Raw genomic sequence first — 19,523 nt, 5'->3', positions numbered from 1 at the left:
CACAAAGTTAAATTATCTGGTTTTTAAGTGTAAAAACTTTTAGCCTGAATTACAAACTCTGTTTTATGTATGGAAATAAATATGGTGTCCTGAAAATATGCACCAACCAGGATGCTAACTGGCATTATAAAAAGCTCTTAAGCTTGTTTACATAGCTGTCTTTAGAAACAGGGAAGTTTTTAATCAACTTTCTTCTCTTACAAGTAAGTATTTAGGTTCAACATGTATACTATATTCATATTTTGAATGACTTAGAATAGAAAGCTAGCCACGTCATGATTTATGAGTGCTTGAAAACATCAAATCAAGCATTGAGCATAGATTGTTCTAGAGACTGGGATTTTCAAGATACACTGCCTAAATGTTAGAAGTGCCCAATTCCAAGCAGCATTACATCAAGACAAAAAAATATAAAAAGCTAAACCACACTTACTTTAAGACTTCTGTATAGCCCTTAGCAGCAGCTACATGAAGTGCTGTACCACCAGATTTTGCATGCCTGACATCACTTATATGGCCACTGTTGAGCCACTGTCTTGCATCTCTCAGCATTATTCGTTCTTCTTCTTTGCGAGCTGATTCTATATCAACCCCTAATTCAGACAGGGGGGGGGAGAGGGGAAGAGAAGACACAAAAAATTTTAGTTCAAATAATTCATTTCAATTATATAACAAATTTTATGCTACATTTATATGATACAGTAAAAAGCCCCTAAACCTGAATAATGTTCAAAGTTAGATATGTACATTTTTTGGAAGATGAATTCCAAGGCTATGGAAACATCCAACACTGAGGGACAGCTTGCACAATGCCTTTTTTAACAAAAGGAGGGGCTGGGTGGACAAAGTATTAGAAATAAATAATCATGAAATCAATCTAGTAAAACTCTTCAAACTCATTCTTCTAAGAATGTCTACCATCACACTAATAACTACTGAAGTGACCTGATAAAAAAAGAGAAAAATTATATTTTAATTTTCTAAGCACCAAAAACCAAGTCTGTGTTGATGTAGCTGTACACAGTAGAAAACAGCTGAAGTTGTTTTACAAACAGGTCTCTATGGGAAGAGAAACAACCTTGCTTCTTAACAGTGGTGACAAAATGAAGCTATACCTTCTATACTTTCTAAAACATGAATAACAAACCTTTTACATAAATAGACAACACTTTGGATATTGCACTTTCATAGCTCTACTAAAAAAACATCCAAAACACCGAAAACTTTTTACAGTATGTCTCACAAAAATAAATTAAATTATACACCGATGGAAAGGGAGAAATACAGTCTATCATCATAATACCTACAAGTATATGCATCAGGTTAAACAAATGGAAATAAATTCCAGACCCTGAAAGGGTAATACAATCACATTATTTGCAAGCATTTTTGTAAGTACTACTTAAAAACATAGCAGGAAAGAGATCTTGAACTATGCAGGAGCACAATTCTAGCAACGATGGCTGAAAGGTGACAACTCATAAGGAAAAGCAATTTAGAAACTGTGATCATCAAGAGCACAAACTGTATCTGGGTTGACCTCTGTCAGAAAATCAGTGGCCCAACCTTCAACAAAATGTTTTCATGTGTATGATTTCTCTAATCTTACACACTGGTATGCAGGGACTTAAGATATATATACTATAAAACTTGATGCTAAAGACAATCAAAAGATAAAACTTCACTAAGTACCATAAAGTAATTGAAGCAAGTTAAACAGTCAGTGTTCTGAGGACTTGACCAAACCCCTAGACTCATTCAATAAATTGCCCAGCAAAACCATTTTAATCTTGACAATTTAGGTAAAAAATTAATAGAATTACATTTTATCAGAAACTGACAAAAAACCATAATCTGGATGTTGAGTCTCCAAGATGCAGGAAGACATACAAGGCTGTTGAAGGACTCAGCAGAGGAAAAAGCTAAAAAACTTTTCAAGTATGACAAATATGAAGAGTGAAGACCAGGAACTCTGAATCTACAATACACTGATAGTCACATATTCTCATTCCTCAGGAAGCTCCTACATATTGATAGGTGAACTACTAACTTCATGGGCATGAGCATCTGCTTTCCTTTCAGAATGACACAGCAGTGACCAGCAGATCCTGGCACAATACTCTAGAATACAGTCATTTACATGTCAGTGTTGCCTGCAAAATACTACTATATCATAAATAGTGTATGTTTGATCATCTCTTAGTCACATTTATGTCCATTCCCTTTTGTGTATGCTCAAAGTCCAACTGTGAATCCTTATCAGCATGAGTAACCTTCTCCACCTGAAGAATCTGAACTCCTATCAGTGTAAAACTGTTGTTTACATAGCTGTTTGTGCTGAGGTGCTTTGGTATAAAGGAAGAACAGAGTAAAAACTCATTCCAGGCCCTGATCTTGTGAGCTTCTAAGGGGTCACATCTAAGCTTACTTTCCAGACAGCCCTAACAACCCAGATTATTATGTCAAAACAGCAATGCTTTGCAGAAAAAGTAACTAATACTCAATACAGACTTCCATTAATATCACAAACTACTGCATTTCTGAAGCCCAAGCAAAACATAAAGGTTACAGAGGTATAATGGCTGTTTCAATACATTATTTTACAAGACAGTTAATTTCTGGTCATATTTCAACAGAAGAAAGTACCAGAATCTTGCCAATCTAAATAAAATATTCCACATTAATAACTGGAGTGAAAATGGGAATTAAACTTTGTGGCACAGAAAAAAGTTGTGTTCTGAGATAAATACAATTCCCATTATTAACAACAGAAAATGGAATGTAAACAGCCCTTATTATACCTTGTATGGGGTTTTCTCCTTCCTTTTGTTTTCCAGACCAGGGGAAAAGAAAATGCTCATCATCTGTTTCCAACCCTTTCTCCCGACGGCCCATAGATGGCAATGCGCTGCCTCCCAGCTCAGCCTCAGCCACAGCACTCGCTCACACCACCAGCGCACTTAACCTCTCTGGCAGCCGAACAACTTATAGCATTAATAATTTATTGCTAAATGCTTCCACTTTTTCCTGATCAACAAGTTTTACTCAACAGCCCAAATGAGGTTTGAAAACAGTGTGCCATTCAGTGAGCATTTAATGAAAATTCAGCATAAATGTAACTGCTGAATCATTGTTTCAGGACGACTCAGCCATATAAAGGCATGTTTTATAGATACTGCAGGGAAGATCAACCCACTTTTTACTTCACGAAGTGAATGTTTATATACAAATGTAATAGTTCGCATTTTATCCATATAAACAAATCTGAGTTAAGCAATACATCTGGGACAGTCTTTTTACATCACCTATAATTAAGAATGAGGAACATGTTTTTCTCCTTGGGACAGGAGTGACCATTCTGATAGTTACTGAATAAATAGCTACTACACTTAATCCCTGATTCACCTCACATCACCTCTCCCCACTAACTCACCTCGTGATAATGTTTCCTATAATTCAAAATAACTGCTTAAGCAGTTAAAAATAATTTTAGGAGTCCATCTGACAATCAACAGCTAAAAAAGTCACTTCAAATCATTATACGTAACCCTACTCGAGCCCTGAGGAGAGACAACATTTAAAACTGGCCAGGGCTGGCCAGGACTAAAACCACATCTCTTCCAAGTCTGCTGGTTTTCACGAGTGCAAATGAAAACTTTACTGGTAAAAGACAACTTCCACAACTCTGTGCTGAAACACTGCAGAGTAGAAACATGACAGGTCACAATGAGAAAGTTAATAATATTTTTGATGAAGCTAAATGATTTTGAGAATTGCAGTGGCCCCTTATATATACATGGGACTGACCAATGCAAAAGGTATTAGTCATATGGAGGACCAACAGAAGTCCTTGATAAAAGAGCTTTTATAACACACAAAATAGTTTAACCATATGGAGTGCAAACAGAACAGTTGTTCAGCACTGCTCTGGAATAATTTCCATTAAACACCTGATTTTGTTATCTGTGAAGTGTTTGTAACTGGGTCAAAAAAATCTTTACACCTTACTTCAGCATGTGATTTCCCTTCTCATAAATTACAAAACTAAGGAAGGTTTTAAGCTTAAAAAATAATTAAGCTAATAATTCTCCACTGAAGATTAGGGTAGAAAAACATTTTCCTAATTATCAGAGTGGTACAGCTTCAGTTACAGGATAGCTATTCCCTTAGTTCACAATTCCTGCACAGTCCATTATGTCAGTCATTCTATTTGCTCAGCAGGACACAAGAAGACACAGGCACAGAAAAGGCACCTGACCCTTGGTGCAATTTAGAGGTGCAGCATGTGGGGATCTGAATGACTAAAGAAAAACAGCCACTGGATAATAATACTAGAAAATCTTTATTCTTTAATGGCCAACACTCATAACAATAGAATCTGTATAACAAGAAGATTATTTTGTATCACTGACCATCTCCTCTCTAGTCAGGTCAGACCTTGGAGCCTGAATACTAAAATAGGATGAGGAAACATTGAAGATCCTTCCTTTTATTAAGCCTGTAATGTAACACAGAACTGAACTGTATTGTATTCTATGATTTATTTTTGTGCATTTAGTGTCTCTAGAGGCTTCCACCTTTTGTCCTGTAATAAGACATGTTCTTAAAATACAGCTTGATAACTGCTAAAAAATGGGCTTAAGTACAAATTGATGATTAACAGAATGCTGAGTAGCTGGGTCGTCTGTTTTGACATTTCTTATAAAGACAAAAGGCCTACAAAAGCAGCAAAAAAGGAGACATAACCAATGATTCTTCTTGGATTTCTAACAGGAACAAACATCAAATATAATCACTTAAATCTGAAATCACAGTGAACCTGACCGATCTTTCCAAGCAATTTTTTGCCACCAAACAACTCTGCTAATCTGTAGGAAGCCAAATTTACAGCATTAACACACATCACAAAAATGAAGCTACCATGAACGCAGGAATAAATACATGAAAGGATTGCAAGGCAAAAATGTTATGGAAAGTGCCTATTTAATTTTCACACTGCATATTTTATCTACACAGAGATAGGATATTTTGTCACCCAGGCTTGCTTATTTTCAAAATAAATAGGCTGGTCTTCCATCACCCTTAACACTGAGCCAGGGCTGATCATTCCACTGACCCCACTGTTAACTTGCATTATCAAAACTGTGGCAATGTTTTATTTAATATGAAGGAGTGCATCATATGGAATTATCTCACTGCTGGAAGATAATTACACTCAGCTACACACAGCTGAATAGCCAAAGATGAAACTGTCACAATGCCTCACTATTAATTGCCCCTTAAGAGAAACAATTAGGCTCCTATTTTATAGCTATTAACTTCTCTAGCCACAACAAACACAATTATGCACTTTTTAAGTGATTCTGATAATGACCAAATAATCCTTTTTTAATGTAACATTAATACACAAATTTATGTAATATCTATATGCAAGCCAGGATGCCATCAAAGGTGCGTAATTAAAATATCATTGCTGAGACAAGAGTCTCATTTAGTAAGATATCCACTGTAAGTTCACATCCAGATTCATACCCTTCCTAGTCCACTCTCACCCACAATCATGAAATAATTCCTTTGATTTTATCTCTGCACATAAAAGCCCTCAGTTCTTAAGTCTTCAAAGACAAGTTTAGAAGGAGGGATAATGCACGCCCTCTTCCCTGCTTCCGTGAAACAAGCAAGCAAACCAGTGCCATAAAAATGCAAGAGGAAGGAAAGTAGGTTGTCCATACTAAGTGAACTTTAGTATTTTAAAACAACCTACATTATTCCTTTAGAAGCTAATAGCTATGGTGTGGGAACACATACCTTCTTCTAAGATTTATAAAGACGGTACCTTACACAGTTTACAGTAAGCTTCAACTGTGAAATATGTAAACCTCACTGAGATTTTCAGTGCTGTGGCATTATGCTGATTTTACAATTGGGATGTTCAAAATAATTAAACTTGCAAAAGAATAAAAATTAGTGTTGTTGTAATTTGTAATGTTGAATATCCACATTATAAAAATGTATGTAAAATCCTATATAACAAAATATCTCTTTAAAAAAATGCAGTAACATATAAAAGAGATTTTGGAGGAGTTCATTCCCCAAACAATTCCAATTTGATAAAGAGCTACCGCAGTCATTTAGTATCACACATCAGTAAAGCCAAGCATTTCAAGAACCTTAAAAAATCTAGGCTGAGGTGAACTCTAGAAACAACTCTTAAGCAAGACTGACAGTACTGTTAGAAAAGAGAACAACCAATTAAAATAGAGAAATGGTAATACAGACAAAAAATACACACTACTGTCTAATCTGATGTTCGTTGTGTGTTAACTGTAAAAATGGCTGATCAAATTTCTGTTAACACTACCAATTAACTGAATCAAAGCCTTTACAAATCCACTCTACTTCTGTGTATCTCTGATCTTAGTAGGTATCTCTCATTTCCCTGCAGATCATGTCTTTCAGTTTCTTTTCACCATTTGCTTTGGGCTTTAAATGGGTTTAAGCATATAAATTAAAACTGGGCAAAGCCCTGAGAGACAATTAGTATTTTACTGTTAAATTATGTAAATCTGTTTTAAGAGACAGACACCTAAACACCATACATTCTATACTGACCAACTCTCTTTAGAAAATAAATTGACTTCAACAGTCAAAATTTAGCCCAAGTTTTCAAAAATACATTTAGTGTCCATAAATACAACCACCCTTCTGTATTCAAAATTACCTTGTCTATTTACTTCATTCTGAAGCAGCTCTTCCATTGCCTCTTCTTCAGCAATATCTAATGGAGTGTCTCCTTCACTATTTACAGCTCCTACATGTGCTCCTTGACTAATTAAATACCTGCCAACAGACAAAGAAAAAAAGCCCGTAAATAACACAGCAAAATTGATGAAAAAAACCCCAAAAAACCAACATAACAGCCACTAGGCTATCATATGCACACATACAATTAATAGAAACATTTACATTGGGTGTAAACACAAACCCTTTAGACTGTCTGCAACCTATGAATACTGGCATGTCTCTTCATCCTAATACCCATTAATACAAAGAGCCTTCTGGTGTTAGTTTGCTACAAAGACTCCTGACACGTTTCATATATACCTGAAAAACCGAAAAAAGATAATGGCTAGATAATGACCAAAAGTGATGACAAGTTGAACAGAGATGGAACCACCAATTCCTGTGACCTCCTCTAGTTAAATCACTTTTCCTGTAACTCAGTGGCACATACAATTTGCCAAAATGATGATCCCTGATCCCTCCGGCAGATTCTTAAAGTCAATAAAAACAGAACTACATCCCCTTCTAAGTATTCATCAGGTCAGCTTTTGGTGGGGAAGGAGGAAAGGCGGAGAAAGAAAACAGTACTTTACGCATTTCAATCCCATTATGTTTTCTTATTTAATATGTTACTGTCTCAGGAGTCAAGAACCGAAAATTCTGTTTCCAATTACGTCATAGTATCAATTCCACCAATAGGTTACAAAAGTATTATATTATTTAATTGTGTTAAACCATAAGCCTACCAAGTTATTGAAAAGCTACAGTTAATGAACAATTAAAATTGATCAATAGTCTTGCAGCTTCTGACCATATTTCCATTAACCTAAAAAATTCGATACTTTCAGCCATGACAGGTGTCAAGACAAGAAAAAGCTGCAAATCCACCTCCTGTCTTGCACAGCTTAATTCATATATTCCACATATTTGAGAAAAAAAAATTCAGAATATATCAAAGAATCAATCATCTGTCATAAAAGGTGGACAAAATAAAGAGTGCTTTCCTAACTTCACTATTATAGAATGCCAAATTATGCAGGAGACAATCACAAAATTAATCCAACACTGATACAAATGCTTTGAAGTAGTTTATTGCTGCCTTAACTTCTGCCAATTAATTATCATCCTAGATAGCTGGAATCTGTTATCTTTAATCAATAACTCATAATCTAATACTCTCATATATTTGTACTTTTTAATGTATGACTAGCACTTGTTACTAAATCTCTGTAATTACGTCAAGAAGTGCTAAGAACCAGTAGATCACAAAATGAAAACGAATTCCCAGAAAGGCAACTATTATCTCCTGACATGTACATCATCAGTTGCTACCAACAACTTTGATGCTGGTAAACCATGCTGGTTTTATATTGTTCTTCTTGAAAGAGTGCTGTGCTCTAACTCTGACCTCCCTCCTTTTAAGAGATTGAACTTCCGCAGGAATGAAAAAGTAATACAGAGGAACGATGTCTCTCAACAATACTAGCTGTATTAACAGTGAAACAGCCTCTCAGGTCACAGATCAGGTAGTTGCTATGCAGGGGGTTGCTAAACTGGCAAAAACAGCACTGGGGAAATCAACTCTCTTACAAAGTCAAAATAAAGTCTACCACTTACAAAAATATCTTTATTTAAAAATCCAAGTGAATATTAATGTTCTTGCAATGTTTACGTTCTATTATAGACAGGAAAAGACCATTTTTATGTATTTCCACAGAATACCTCTAGCAGAAAATAAAACCACTTCTCTAAAGAAAATACTTATCTCATTGAAGCAGTTGTATTTGGTCACTGGGTCAATGTAGATATGACAAAAGAAGGAATGCATAAAAAAGTGAAGGGAATGAATAAAAGGCTAGTATAGCATTTTAAAGTTATTATTTTTATAGATGGACAACTTCACGATCAACTGATCCTTTAAAGCAGACTTCAAAATGAAGCTGCTTACAGATCAAAATCAGATCAGCAATGCTAGGGGATTTGTAGGGTTGGAGAAGCACAGTTATCTGATTTTCCTTTTGCAGGTGCTTACAGGGCTTTGGTTTTCTTGGGTCAGCAAAGTAAGCATAGGTGAACTTGCTCCGAGTTCACAGGATTTAAAGGGATGGAAGAAACACAACAAAGGTGAAAGGCAGCACACTTCTTGCCACAGAAGTGAGAACAGAACACACTTTTTCCAGCCTTCCTTCAGCCACCTCAACTAGGCTCCTCCACTGCTATCCCTCTCAAAAATTAACAGTGATCCTCTCAGGAAAATTAAATGAAAGAATATTATTTACGATAAACCAAGTAACTCAAATCCAATTATTTTAAAGACACCTTTTAATGTGTAACCTTTTTTCACCTGATTATGAAATCTATATTTGTTCTATTTTCCATATCATTCAGATCACCTCGTCCTGTAAAAGTGTATGATGCATTTGTTTACTTAGAGTACAGCTACTTTCAGCAAGCAATGACAGGGTTCACAGGGTACATGAAGTCAACCTGCTACCTACAGAATCAGTAATTTTATTAGGAATTTAGTGCTACCTGTGGAAAGGAAAGCAATCATTTTCCATGTGGAGATAATTTGACTCTACACTGCATACACACAGGAAACAGATTTGGTAAACAAGACCAGGTGAATGATGCCCTGACTTCGTAGGGCATCACTGTGCAGAAGACAGTACCAGAACCATCCTAAGAATGCAAAGATTTTGCTGTTTACATAAGAAAAATATTTCTCGAATGATCTGTATTTCAAACTAAATGTTAATTAAAACTTATATAGTATGACTTCAAATAAAGGTGTATTTGACATTTTAGTTACCCTGGTGCCAGATACTAAACTCTTCACATGCTACCATGTATTATTGTATGTAGGTATGTATGCATATATCAAACTTCCATGTTTTGGGAAAAAACCCCAAACAATGTATACAAACAACTGCTTGAATTTTACCTTTTTAAAGTAGATGATACCTTCATCTTAAAATTTCATCTTTCCTATGCAAGCAAATATAATATAACTTCATTTCCTTGACAGATATTTAATTTATACAGCTACATGTATACAGTGAAAAGGAAATTGAAGCTGTGTAATAAAAAGTCCAGACCCATGCATTTTGACACCATGTCTATAAAATGTGCTTTATGTAAACTTGGAAGCAGTGAAAAAGTAAAAACATGTAAGATTTCCACCATCACCTAATAAACTTTTTTGGTATAGCACTGGAATTTGTGTCTTTTGAAATTTTGAAGTTTTGAGTTCAAAAATGGTAATGTTAGGCAACTACAGAAGAAAAATTCAGAAAATTCAATGATAAACTGTATAATGTATTGGAAAGTTTTCATTTTAAATATAATTAGATGACAAAGAAACAGTAGCTTGATTCATACTATTCTGTTTTATCGAGTTTAAACTTTCAAGTGTTAACACTGAAGCTAAAGGTATCACTTTTAGTCTCTCGGGATCTAAATATAGAGAACTGCAAGTATCCCAGGAATACTAGGAGAGATAAAAGCAGCAAAAGAAAAGAAAATAATTTGTCCTGGTATTTCCATGACAAGGATTATGCAGTCTGGGTAAGACTAGAAGAAGTAGTTTGCTTTGCAATACCATTATTTTATGAGGGCAAATATACTTCTAACTAAATTTTTTCTTCTAGGAGTCCCTGCTATATACTCCTCAATAGCTACTGAAAACTGAAATTAACTACTTTGGGAAAAAAAAAAAAAAAGAAGCAAACACTTATTTTTCTAGAATTATTATGAAACCCATATACTCTCCCATCCTTTAGTGAAAAATATATTTTTATATAACTAATAAAGGGCTGGAATCTTAGTATATCTGAGACAATAAAAACCAACCCTGAGATTACTGTACAAAAGCCAAACAATCCACACCAAAACCAGACCCAGGAACTGGAAATAAAAAAAGTTTAACTACCAATGTGGCCTACATTCTGAATTTAAAAAAAAATTCCCAAACCAATAAAAAACCCTTACAACTGAACACTGTGTGTCTGTACATCTGTTAACAAAATGCATATATAGACAAAAAGAGAGGAAAACCTCTCTCTGAAGACACTTTGTATACAAAGTTGAGTCATATCTCTGAATTTAGAACTCAAGAATCTGGAAGATGCTCAAGCTTGGCTAACAGCATCCACTGCAGATAGCATTTTCATATTATTTATCTCAGCACCAGAAAGAGGGGCATATGTTTACATTGGAACCTTGGCCCAGTTCGCAGTATCTGGAAACAAGTTTGCAAAGGCATTAGCGATGTAATTAACTTGAAGTACTGGCTGAACCTGAAGGTCACCAGAATGGCGGAAGGCACAGGGAAGGGCAGAGCACAAGTGGCCATTACAAACTGCTTACTGAGCTCACTGGGGACTCACTGGGGCAAACACGGGGTCCCTTCAGACTGTTCAGAAGACTGACAGCAGATCCTGACTCCTAAAATGTGATGAGAGACCTGCCTAAAACAATGTTACATATACATCTTAAATAAACATGCTCAGTGTGTCCTTCCCGTGAAACAAGGCCTAATTGACAGTGGGGGCCCAACTAACAGCACCACTGCCAAGAACTTTTAACGAATTAGCTAACATTTAAGATTTCAGCTAAGCCCAGCTGGTTTAAAAAAAAATCCATACATGCTGGAGTTCAAATTAATTCCATGAGTATCTTAACCGAATGACAAAAAGGGGCCGGAGACTGAAAAAGTATCACTGTATATATGCAGCTGTGTAAACCCTCATTTGAAGAAACAAACAAGGAAAAAAATTAAAAACTGACAATTTTGGAATATGTATTTTAATTTGGTTGGGTTTTTTTTAAGTGCCTTTAAGAATTGTTTCACTGTTTATTTTTTTTTAAATATAAAGTATCAATGCACTTATAAAAGCACATCTCCGTAAAACATCCATATTACTAGCAGAAATACATTTACAATAACTCTGGCCAAACAATTAGGCCTCCAAGAGACACCTAACAAATAAAAATATAAAATTTTAACATTACTATTTTCAGTTTTTTTAAAAGTTGAAGTATACTGAAACTGTAAAACCTGATCCTTCTCAGACCTTCTATTGCTCTAAATGTCAGGGAATATTTCTTAAAATATTTTCTAACTGTAAAATAGTTCCACTCTGATCTCCTAACAATGTTCCTATTAACTCAGACAAGGTAGAAATGCTAACTCAAGATTACTTGTAATTTCCAAATGTAGTTTTGTTTTGGTCTGGCTTTATCAGTTTGGAGTTTTATTTGGTATTTAACTTTCAGCAAAAATAACACTTATAGGCCAGGTAAGAAAAGGTATACATACCTGTAGGACAACATATTGAGAGACAGGATTATAACTTCTATGTGATTCTTGAATTATAAGGATGTACTTCTCAAAATAAAATATTTAAGAAAGTCGTGGTATTTTTATTTTTCTTGAATGTCTTAAAATAATACAAACCTGAAGCAAATCCAGTAGCATGAGAGTAACATTATGCTAAATTCTGTTGTGGTACACAGTATAAATAGGCCCTGTGTTAGTGGGCAAGCCCCACGGAAAACATCCAGTTGGCTGAACAGGTATGACCAGCCAGGGTACAGCTACCCCTCAATCACTCCCTCATGCACCCTCACAATGTTACACTCACTTTTGAACACGTAATTCAAACCCCAGACAAATGTAATGACAAAAAGCCACAACTTCCCAGTTTTGGAAGCCTATGTTGCAATCCCTACCAGCATTTGGTGGGGAGGGTTAAAACGCGCGCAGCGTGGGGCGGCAACAGCAGCTCTGCGCAGTCGCGGAGCGGCCCGGCCGGCCCGGGCAGGGACCCTCCCACAGCGCCCCTGCTCGGCCCCGCCGGGGGTGAGGCCTCTCCTCACCCCTGCACAGAAACACAACACAGAACAGGTCACTTCCCCAAGCCCCTCTCCGCAGCTGAGATACTGCCGCAGCTCTCTCTTCTCAATCCAGGATTTAGAAAAGAACACGAAGGTTCCAAATTCAGCATTGCAACCAAAACTGCAGAAGTTCAAGTGGGCCTAGAATCCTTTCTCCTGCATGATTTTAAGACCAAAGGAGATCAAATCAAACGACTTGAAAAACAAAGTCAAACTCGCAGGGATGTCTTATTCAGGCACTCTGCAAAATGCCATCCCACACTGTCAGTCACTGCTGTGCCTCCGCATTCTGCCTCTGAGCATTTAAAACTGAATAGAGACTGGCACAAGAAAGACAGGCTTCTGTGATGGCAGTTAAATTTAAATCAAATAATGAAAAAACTCATGCACTTCTAAGGTTATGCTGCTTTGCAAAATCCAGGACTTTCACTCACATCTTCCTCTTCTGAAAAAAGAGTGCTGCAGCACTTTTTAAAAAGGAATGCTCCCCCCATAAGCAGTATCATCAGCTAGTAGCAATGCAAAACACAAAGTTAAATCGGACCAATTAGCATAACTAGACAATTATTTACTCTGAAATACATGACGATTTTAAGACAGCTAATATCAACAAGAGACCTGAAGTAAATTTCTGATTTTTCTCTTGCAGAACACAAACCCCAAGAATTTCTGATAGCTAGAGATGCTTTAAAAAATAACAAAATAGGTGAGAAACAAATGGCCAAAAGATTTTAAGCAGATAGAAGGGAGACATTTATTTTCAATTTTCATCAGAATAATCCAGACTAAAGCATATATCTTTTTTTCTAAATAATTAGCCAGTTTGCAAAGACAATTTTTATGTCCTTCAATATGCAATAGCTCTTGCAGATAGCATCAAATCCAGCTTCTGATTCTCTCCCATGAAGCTCTTATGAAAGGCATCTTGGACTGACACACATCTTTGCTTCAAAATTGTCATATACTCCCAAAGCTATCAAAGTAGTCAAACAAAAAAAAAATGTTCCTATGTAAACATCACTTTCGATCACTCCTAAATATTGTACCTATAGAAAAAATACATTTATGATTAGGAAGCCAACATTCCATAACACACCAACACACCCCTGAATTCTGCACATAGCTGGCAGTTCCCAGCCTCCACTGCTACTTGTATGCCCAAGGAAGCACATTAAGTAGAATCTCATCAGTCTTCCCTTTTGGTATGCAGGAGCATAAAAGAAACAGTGTAGATAACAGTATCTGGTTAGTTTTAGTCCTCTTGTGCTCTAAGAAACCTCTGAAAGAAGCCAGCTCTAGAAATATTTGTACGTAGGTGGCCAGCTAAACTTAAAACGCAAAGATGGAAAAGGAAAAATTCCTACTTGCAGCATCTGAAAAGCAACTGAGCCTTCACATATGCCTTATCCATATAGAGGGAAAGACATTTGAGAGGCGGCAGAGCAATGTTTAGGTGAAAATAAACAGTGAGCGAAGCAAGTAAAGTCAAAAACATGAAGAAAGCCATATAGGGAAACATATGGCCTATTCCAAAAAAAGAACAAACCAAAAACCAACCTACCACAAAAAAACCCCTGCAAATGAAGCAGTACCCAAGAAAAAACTGAAGCGGAGCCTGACATTGCCAGGAGGAATAAAGGGCAAAAATTGCAGCAGGAATGAAATGAAGCAAAACAAGAAGTATTTTTAAAGTGCATATCAAATGTTATTTTCATGATGCACTGCATGAACGAGCATTCATTTTGAAGCTTGCAGCATATTGTGCAAACGTGAAGGCTGAGTATGAAAAATGTCTCACTGCAGCTGCAGAGGTCATACTGTAACTCCAGCTGAAAACACCATGCTTGGAATGCTTTCCCATAGCAAGTGTCCAAGCATTTGTGGTGATTTACCTAACCATCATCAAGGTGAACAACTGGGATTGAGTTCCGGTGGTTGAGAAGAAGAGGTAACAGCAGCATGGAGGCAGAAGCGGAGGAGGGAGAAGGAAGACCATGCTGCTTCCCACTTTCCTCAGCTAAGAAGAGGTGATCCCACCAGGAGCTCACCACCCTTCCAGCCTTACTGCCAAAAGCAGCATTGCTATATTTGGGTATGGCAGCATCAAAACTAATGATTTTATCTGTTGACATCTATTTCAGCAGAAGTTATGAGTATGGACTTAACAGGCTTGTTTTTCTCCAACAGCCACATGATTGCATTTATATCAGAAAAATTTAAACCAAGATCAATTCATTTCCTGTGTTAAAAAAGATCTTAGTATATACATAACTACTACATCACAGAACTTATCTTACTTGTAATTATATTACATAACAATATAGTAAGCAGACCTCTCTGTAAAGCAACACTACTATCACAGTTGCAGTTTCTAGCATCACTCAGTAGTACTGAACTTAGTCTGACCCCCATTTAGATACCAGCAATCTGCACTTCATAGCAATTGTTTACATATTCAGTCTGCTTTGAATTTCCTTGAAATCAATCTTCTTCCAAAAGAAAGTCCTACTCTTCATTCAAATGTCTCAATCATTTGATAAGCAGTATCTTGTCTGTAATAAAGAGGTTTTAAATAATTACTTTTCTATACCTTTTTTTGTCAAATCCACTGCTTATAGAAAACCCTCACACTTCTGTGTCTTAGCGTCTGAATTGTACCCAAAGAACCCACTTTCATCAATGCACAGCAGCCCTTATGTGTCTAGAGACACCATGGCTACATCTACATGCACTTTAGGAGAACTCAAACATCTTTTACCCTGCCTCAGTCAGGGGTAAGACTAGTCTTGCAGAGGGGGGCATATGTGGCCCGAAGTTCAGAGTCCGACTAGCTGAGGGCGAAAGGCCGACGCCCCTCTGCAATTCCTGGCCAGCACCCTTCGGCGTCTGATGGCCTCGGGCTGTGCTGGCTGCGGACTGGCTTACACTGCTGGTATTGGGGAGGAACGGAGCTGACCATTTCCCGGGGGTTAAACATCGGTTTATTGAAGGTGTTGCGGGATCCAAACACGGGGAAACCAACCGGGAAAAAGTTTTTCCATAGGGGGTGAAACAGGATTATAAAGGAGGGGGGGTGGGTACAGGCGGAACCAATCGGGAAAGGTGAGGGGATGAACTTCACAGAATTGACACTCCATGGAGACCAATAATCAAAAGGTAAAGGAGGTGTCCTGGGACCCCAGCCAACCACCACCTCCAGAGAGGAGAAGGTTCTTGAAACCTGGGAGGAGAAAGGGGGTGATTGACTGTGCCCAGGGAGGAAACAACTTTCACTTATAAGGGAAACCAGGGGAGGAGCAATTACATATCGGCAACTATGAATAGCGAGGTTACTATAGCAACTTAGCTGACAGGCTAGCACTGGCGGGAAAAACTGGGGGAACGAAACCATTTTACACATAATAGGGGAGAACAATACATAAATTGGGGGAATAACACAAGAAACTTAACAACACACTACAACAGACTAGAAAACCACACACAGATTACGGTCATTTGCACTGAAATGACACAGTTTAGGATAGCCAACAAAAGACATGGTTTAAGACAGGATAGGTAGGTCATAAATTGTTTTGGTGTCACTAGAAAGTCTACTGTATTGTGCCAGAATAGGGTCAAACTCACAACAGATAAACCACTCAAGTAAAAGCTGCAAGAAAATCAAAACTGAGATGCAGAGAAGTGGCAATCTATACCACAACCTTGTTTTCTCCTAGAACACAAACCTCAAAACCAACTCTGTTGCAAGTTAAATTATTTTTATATCAGATAACTCAATAAATACTACATTCAGTGGTCAACAGCACTAATAATTCCATAGATTCCACAGTGTAGAGAGGATCTATCATTGCCTCTGTCATACAGCAATTTTGAGCTGGCTGATAAGGCCCCTCACATGTGACAGTATGCCACACTCACCAAGCCTTTGTGCAATTCAGAACTTGGTTGCCCATGAATATAATATATCTAGAGCTGTTCTCCCATGTTCTAGTCCTACTTAGAAAACAGGAACTTACTGGTGCAATGGGCAGTTACAAGCTATCAGCTGGGAAGGATCTGAGTGCTGTTTCTTGTGAGTCTATACAATCTCTCGGGTTTCCATATCTATCACTCTTCTGTATATGTTCTTTTCCTTATGTACCACCTTCAGCTTCACAATTAGACGTAAGGCATCTACTTTAAATTGTTCTCAGAATACCAATAAAACCAATGTTTTGTGAGAAATAAGTAAGATCTCTCCTATTTCACTTCTAAAAGCATGATGGTTTTTTAGACATCAGCTCCATTTTCAAATTCTTTTTCAGCCAAATACTAAGAGTGCATTGAGCATTACAATGGGCATCAGTCCCTTGACTTTCATTAGATTGAATGAACTGCTAAACTGTATTAAAAAAAAAAAAAGATATTTCCCATTAAATTATGTTCCTGAGGAAGATATCTCTGAACATAATTTCTATTACATTTACCCTCAGAAGAACAGGAACACTTACTAAATACTAATACATTAACTAAAAATATTTAGGGTCACAAAGAGAGATGCACACAGTAAGCCAATCTGAAAAAAGGCAGCTATAGAGCACACACTTTGTACATACTACAGTGACCAGTTCTCCTTGACTCCCTCACCTGAACAAACATTTATGAAAATCATTGAAGTGCTATAGTTTCCTCTAACCCATCCAACTGTATTTTACTTTGTATTTCCGTCAGCTGGGTTTTATCCACACATCAGATCACAGCTACACAGTAGAAAAGATTAAACTCTACCACATAATGACATGATTTCAAAAAGGGAACTTCACCACCAACCTTAACAATCTCATTAGCATTTCATTATTCTTAGGACATACTTACATGCAGCAAAAACATGCTGGAAACAGGACACTACCACAGTACATCTTCATAAAAGAAAATGCCAACTGATACTACCTCAGTGATCTTCTCCCAGTCTGCCCACTATTTTATCTAACAGAATTTAGCTTTATCATTGCAGATAACTAATGCAAGTTTGGAGAAGAAGGAATTTTTATGTTGCACAGAGCATCACAATTTGACTGGGGACGGAGAGTAGGGGACACGTTTTTTCCCCAATCTGTTTTTTCACAAAGAAGGCAACAAATGGAAATTAACTGTAACAATCTTCTAAAGCCTGCAGCGACCTTTTCCCAGCTCTCAAAACAAACACTTGCAGCTTTACCAATATCAACTTGTAAGAGTCAGTCATTCTTCTAGAAGAGATGTTTTTCCTTGGCTGGGAATATATCTTCCTTCCCTGTTTTTGTTTTGTCACATGACTTGTTTTATCCTTCTGAAGTCCTCTTCTCATTTTCTTGAGTGGGTTGTATGATGTTTCATCTTCGCTTCCTTTTACTTTTATTCCTACACCTCCAGTCAGCATTTCCTACTATTTAAATAAACACTTTGGATCCTGACAAAAACATCCCTTCACCTTATAGCCTCTCTGTAAGATCAAACCCCATACCAGTTAGCATCATCAGTTTGCATGTGGTTTACCTCAGACCACAAGCTTTACCTTGTTGTTCAAAAATCCAAATTTCCAATTATTCTCCAAAGATCCATATCTGAATGTATCACTAGTAATAGCATTTCCTACTCAATTAAAACCATAACTTGTAACCAAGCTGAAGGAGATAGGAGCCATCCCTGACATTTTTATTAGTGTGCTTTGCCTAAGTAATGTTTTGCTCTTTAGGATTAAAATGGGTTACAGCAAAAGAGTTTAGATTAAAAACTCACTAATAAGTAAGAAATAGCTTCAGATGATCAAGTTATTAAGACTTTGGGAGAAGATGAATTAAAAACAACTGCTTTGAAACACACTTTCTGGCACTAACACCCTCAGATATCATGAAAGAACATGGAACAGTACCAAGTGGTTCAGGCTCATGAGCTGGGAGATGAACCATGGGACTCCACCACAGAACAGGCAGCTCTACTCAGCCAGGCTTCCAATCAGAAGTATAAGAGATGTCTGAAAAGCAGCTTAGACTTTTTTTTTAACCTGCATATCTATGCCAAGTGCTGCTGGCAAGCCAGGTCAGCTCAGTGATCCAAAAGAGAATAAAGCCTCCAAAGCCCCTGAAGGCTATTCTTATGCATATAGCTCCCACATTGGTGTGTGATCATTAGATAACACGAGGGAAGGTGGAGGAGGCAAAACCAAGGGAGGAAGTGAGTATCTGCCTGTTTCTGCAATAGTCTCAAGTTAGATCACTCTAATCATGTTGCCAAACTTCACTGCATTCTCTTGACTACCAGGCAGCACCCACAGCAGTCCCCCCAAGGCAATCAGAGCTGTAAGAAAACCACCTATCACTGAACACAGAGATATCCAACTACAGGTTTGCAGGACTGTCTCGAAGTCCTCTGTCTATGAGACAAGGATCACTCATTTAGTCTTAATGGACTGTTACCAAAATAGGGAGATCCTGGGACAATGGTTTGCAAAGGCTTCAGCAAACAAGTTTGGCTGGGTTTACTTTCAGGTGTCTGGAGTCTGGAAGAACAGATGGGCGTCAGCAGCAAGCCTCTGGTTACACACAAGCCTGTTAAAGTCTGCTTTAAATATTAGGGGAAGGAAGGGATATATAACATAGGAAACGTTGGGCAGAAAGGAAAAGTTGGTGTTTTACAGCAACAGAGTTGGTCAAGCTACTATTCTCTTCCTAAATAAGCTGAGGAGACTCTGAACTTGAGATGTTTTTCTGTTTCTGACTGTAATCATATGCTCCAGCCTTCAAAACCTCTTAAATAAAGAAGGTATATTTTGAAACTGGGCTAAGTCTTAGGATTAGAATAGGTATCAAACATGCTTCTCAAAC

At 37.3% G+C, this 19,523-nt stretch overlaps 1 protein-coding gene across 4 annotated transcripts in view; it reads right to left on the bottom strand.

Moving 5' to 3' along the window:
- The window catches only part of PPP1R12A (protein phosphatase 1 regulatory subunit 12A), a 113,025-nt gene that overhangs the window by 43,000 nt on the left and 50,502 nt on the right, over positions 1–19,523 (bottom strand). For all 4 annotated transcript variants that reach the window (XM_074539675.1, XM_074539674.1, XM_074539673.1 and 1 more), the window contains exons 3-4: positions 6,722–6,840; positions 434–593 (exon numbers count right to left, since the gene is read on the bottom strand). In XM_074539675.1, the coding sequence (XP_074395776.1) occupies positions 434–593; positions 6,722–6,840 (279 nt within the window). The remainder of the gene's footprint in view (positions 1–433; positions 594–6,721; positions 6,841–19,523) is intronic.

The sequence above is a fragment of the Zonotrichia albicollis genome, chromosome 4 (genome assembly GCF_047830755.1).
Source record: "Zonotrichia albicollis isolate bZonAlb1 chromosome 4, bZonAlb1.hap1, whole genome shotgun sequence".
NCBI lineage: Eukaryota > Metazoa > Chordata > Aves > Passeriformes > Passerellidae > Zonotrichia > Zonotrichia albicollis.
Note: the sequence above shows the minus strand (reverse complement) of the source record. Positions and strands in the feature narration are given on the sequence as shown.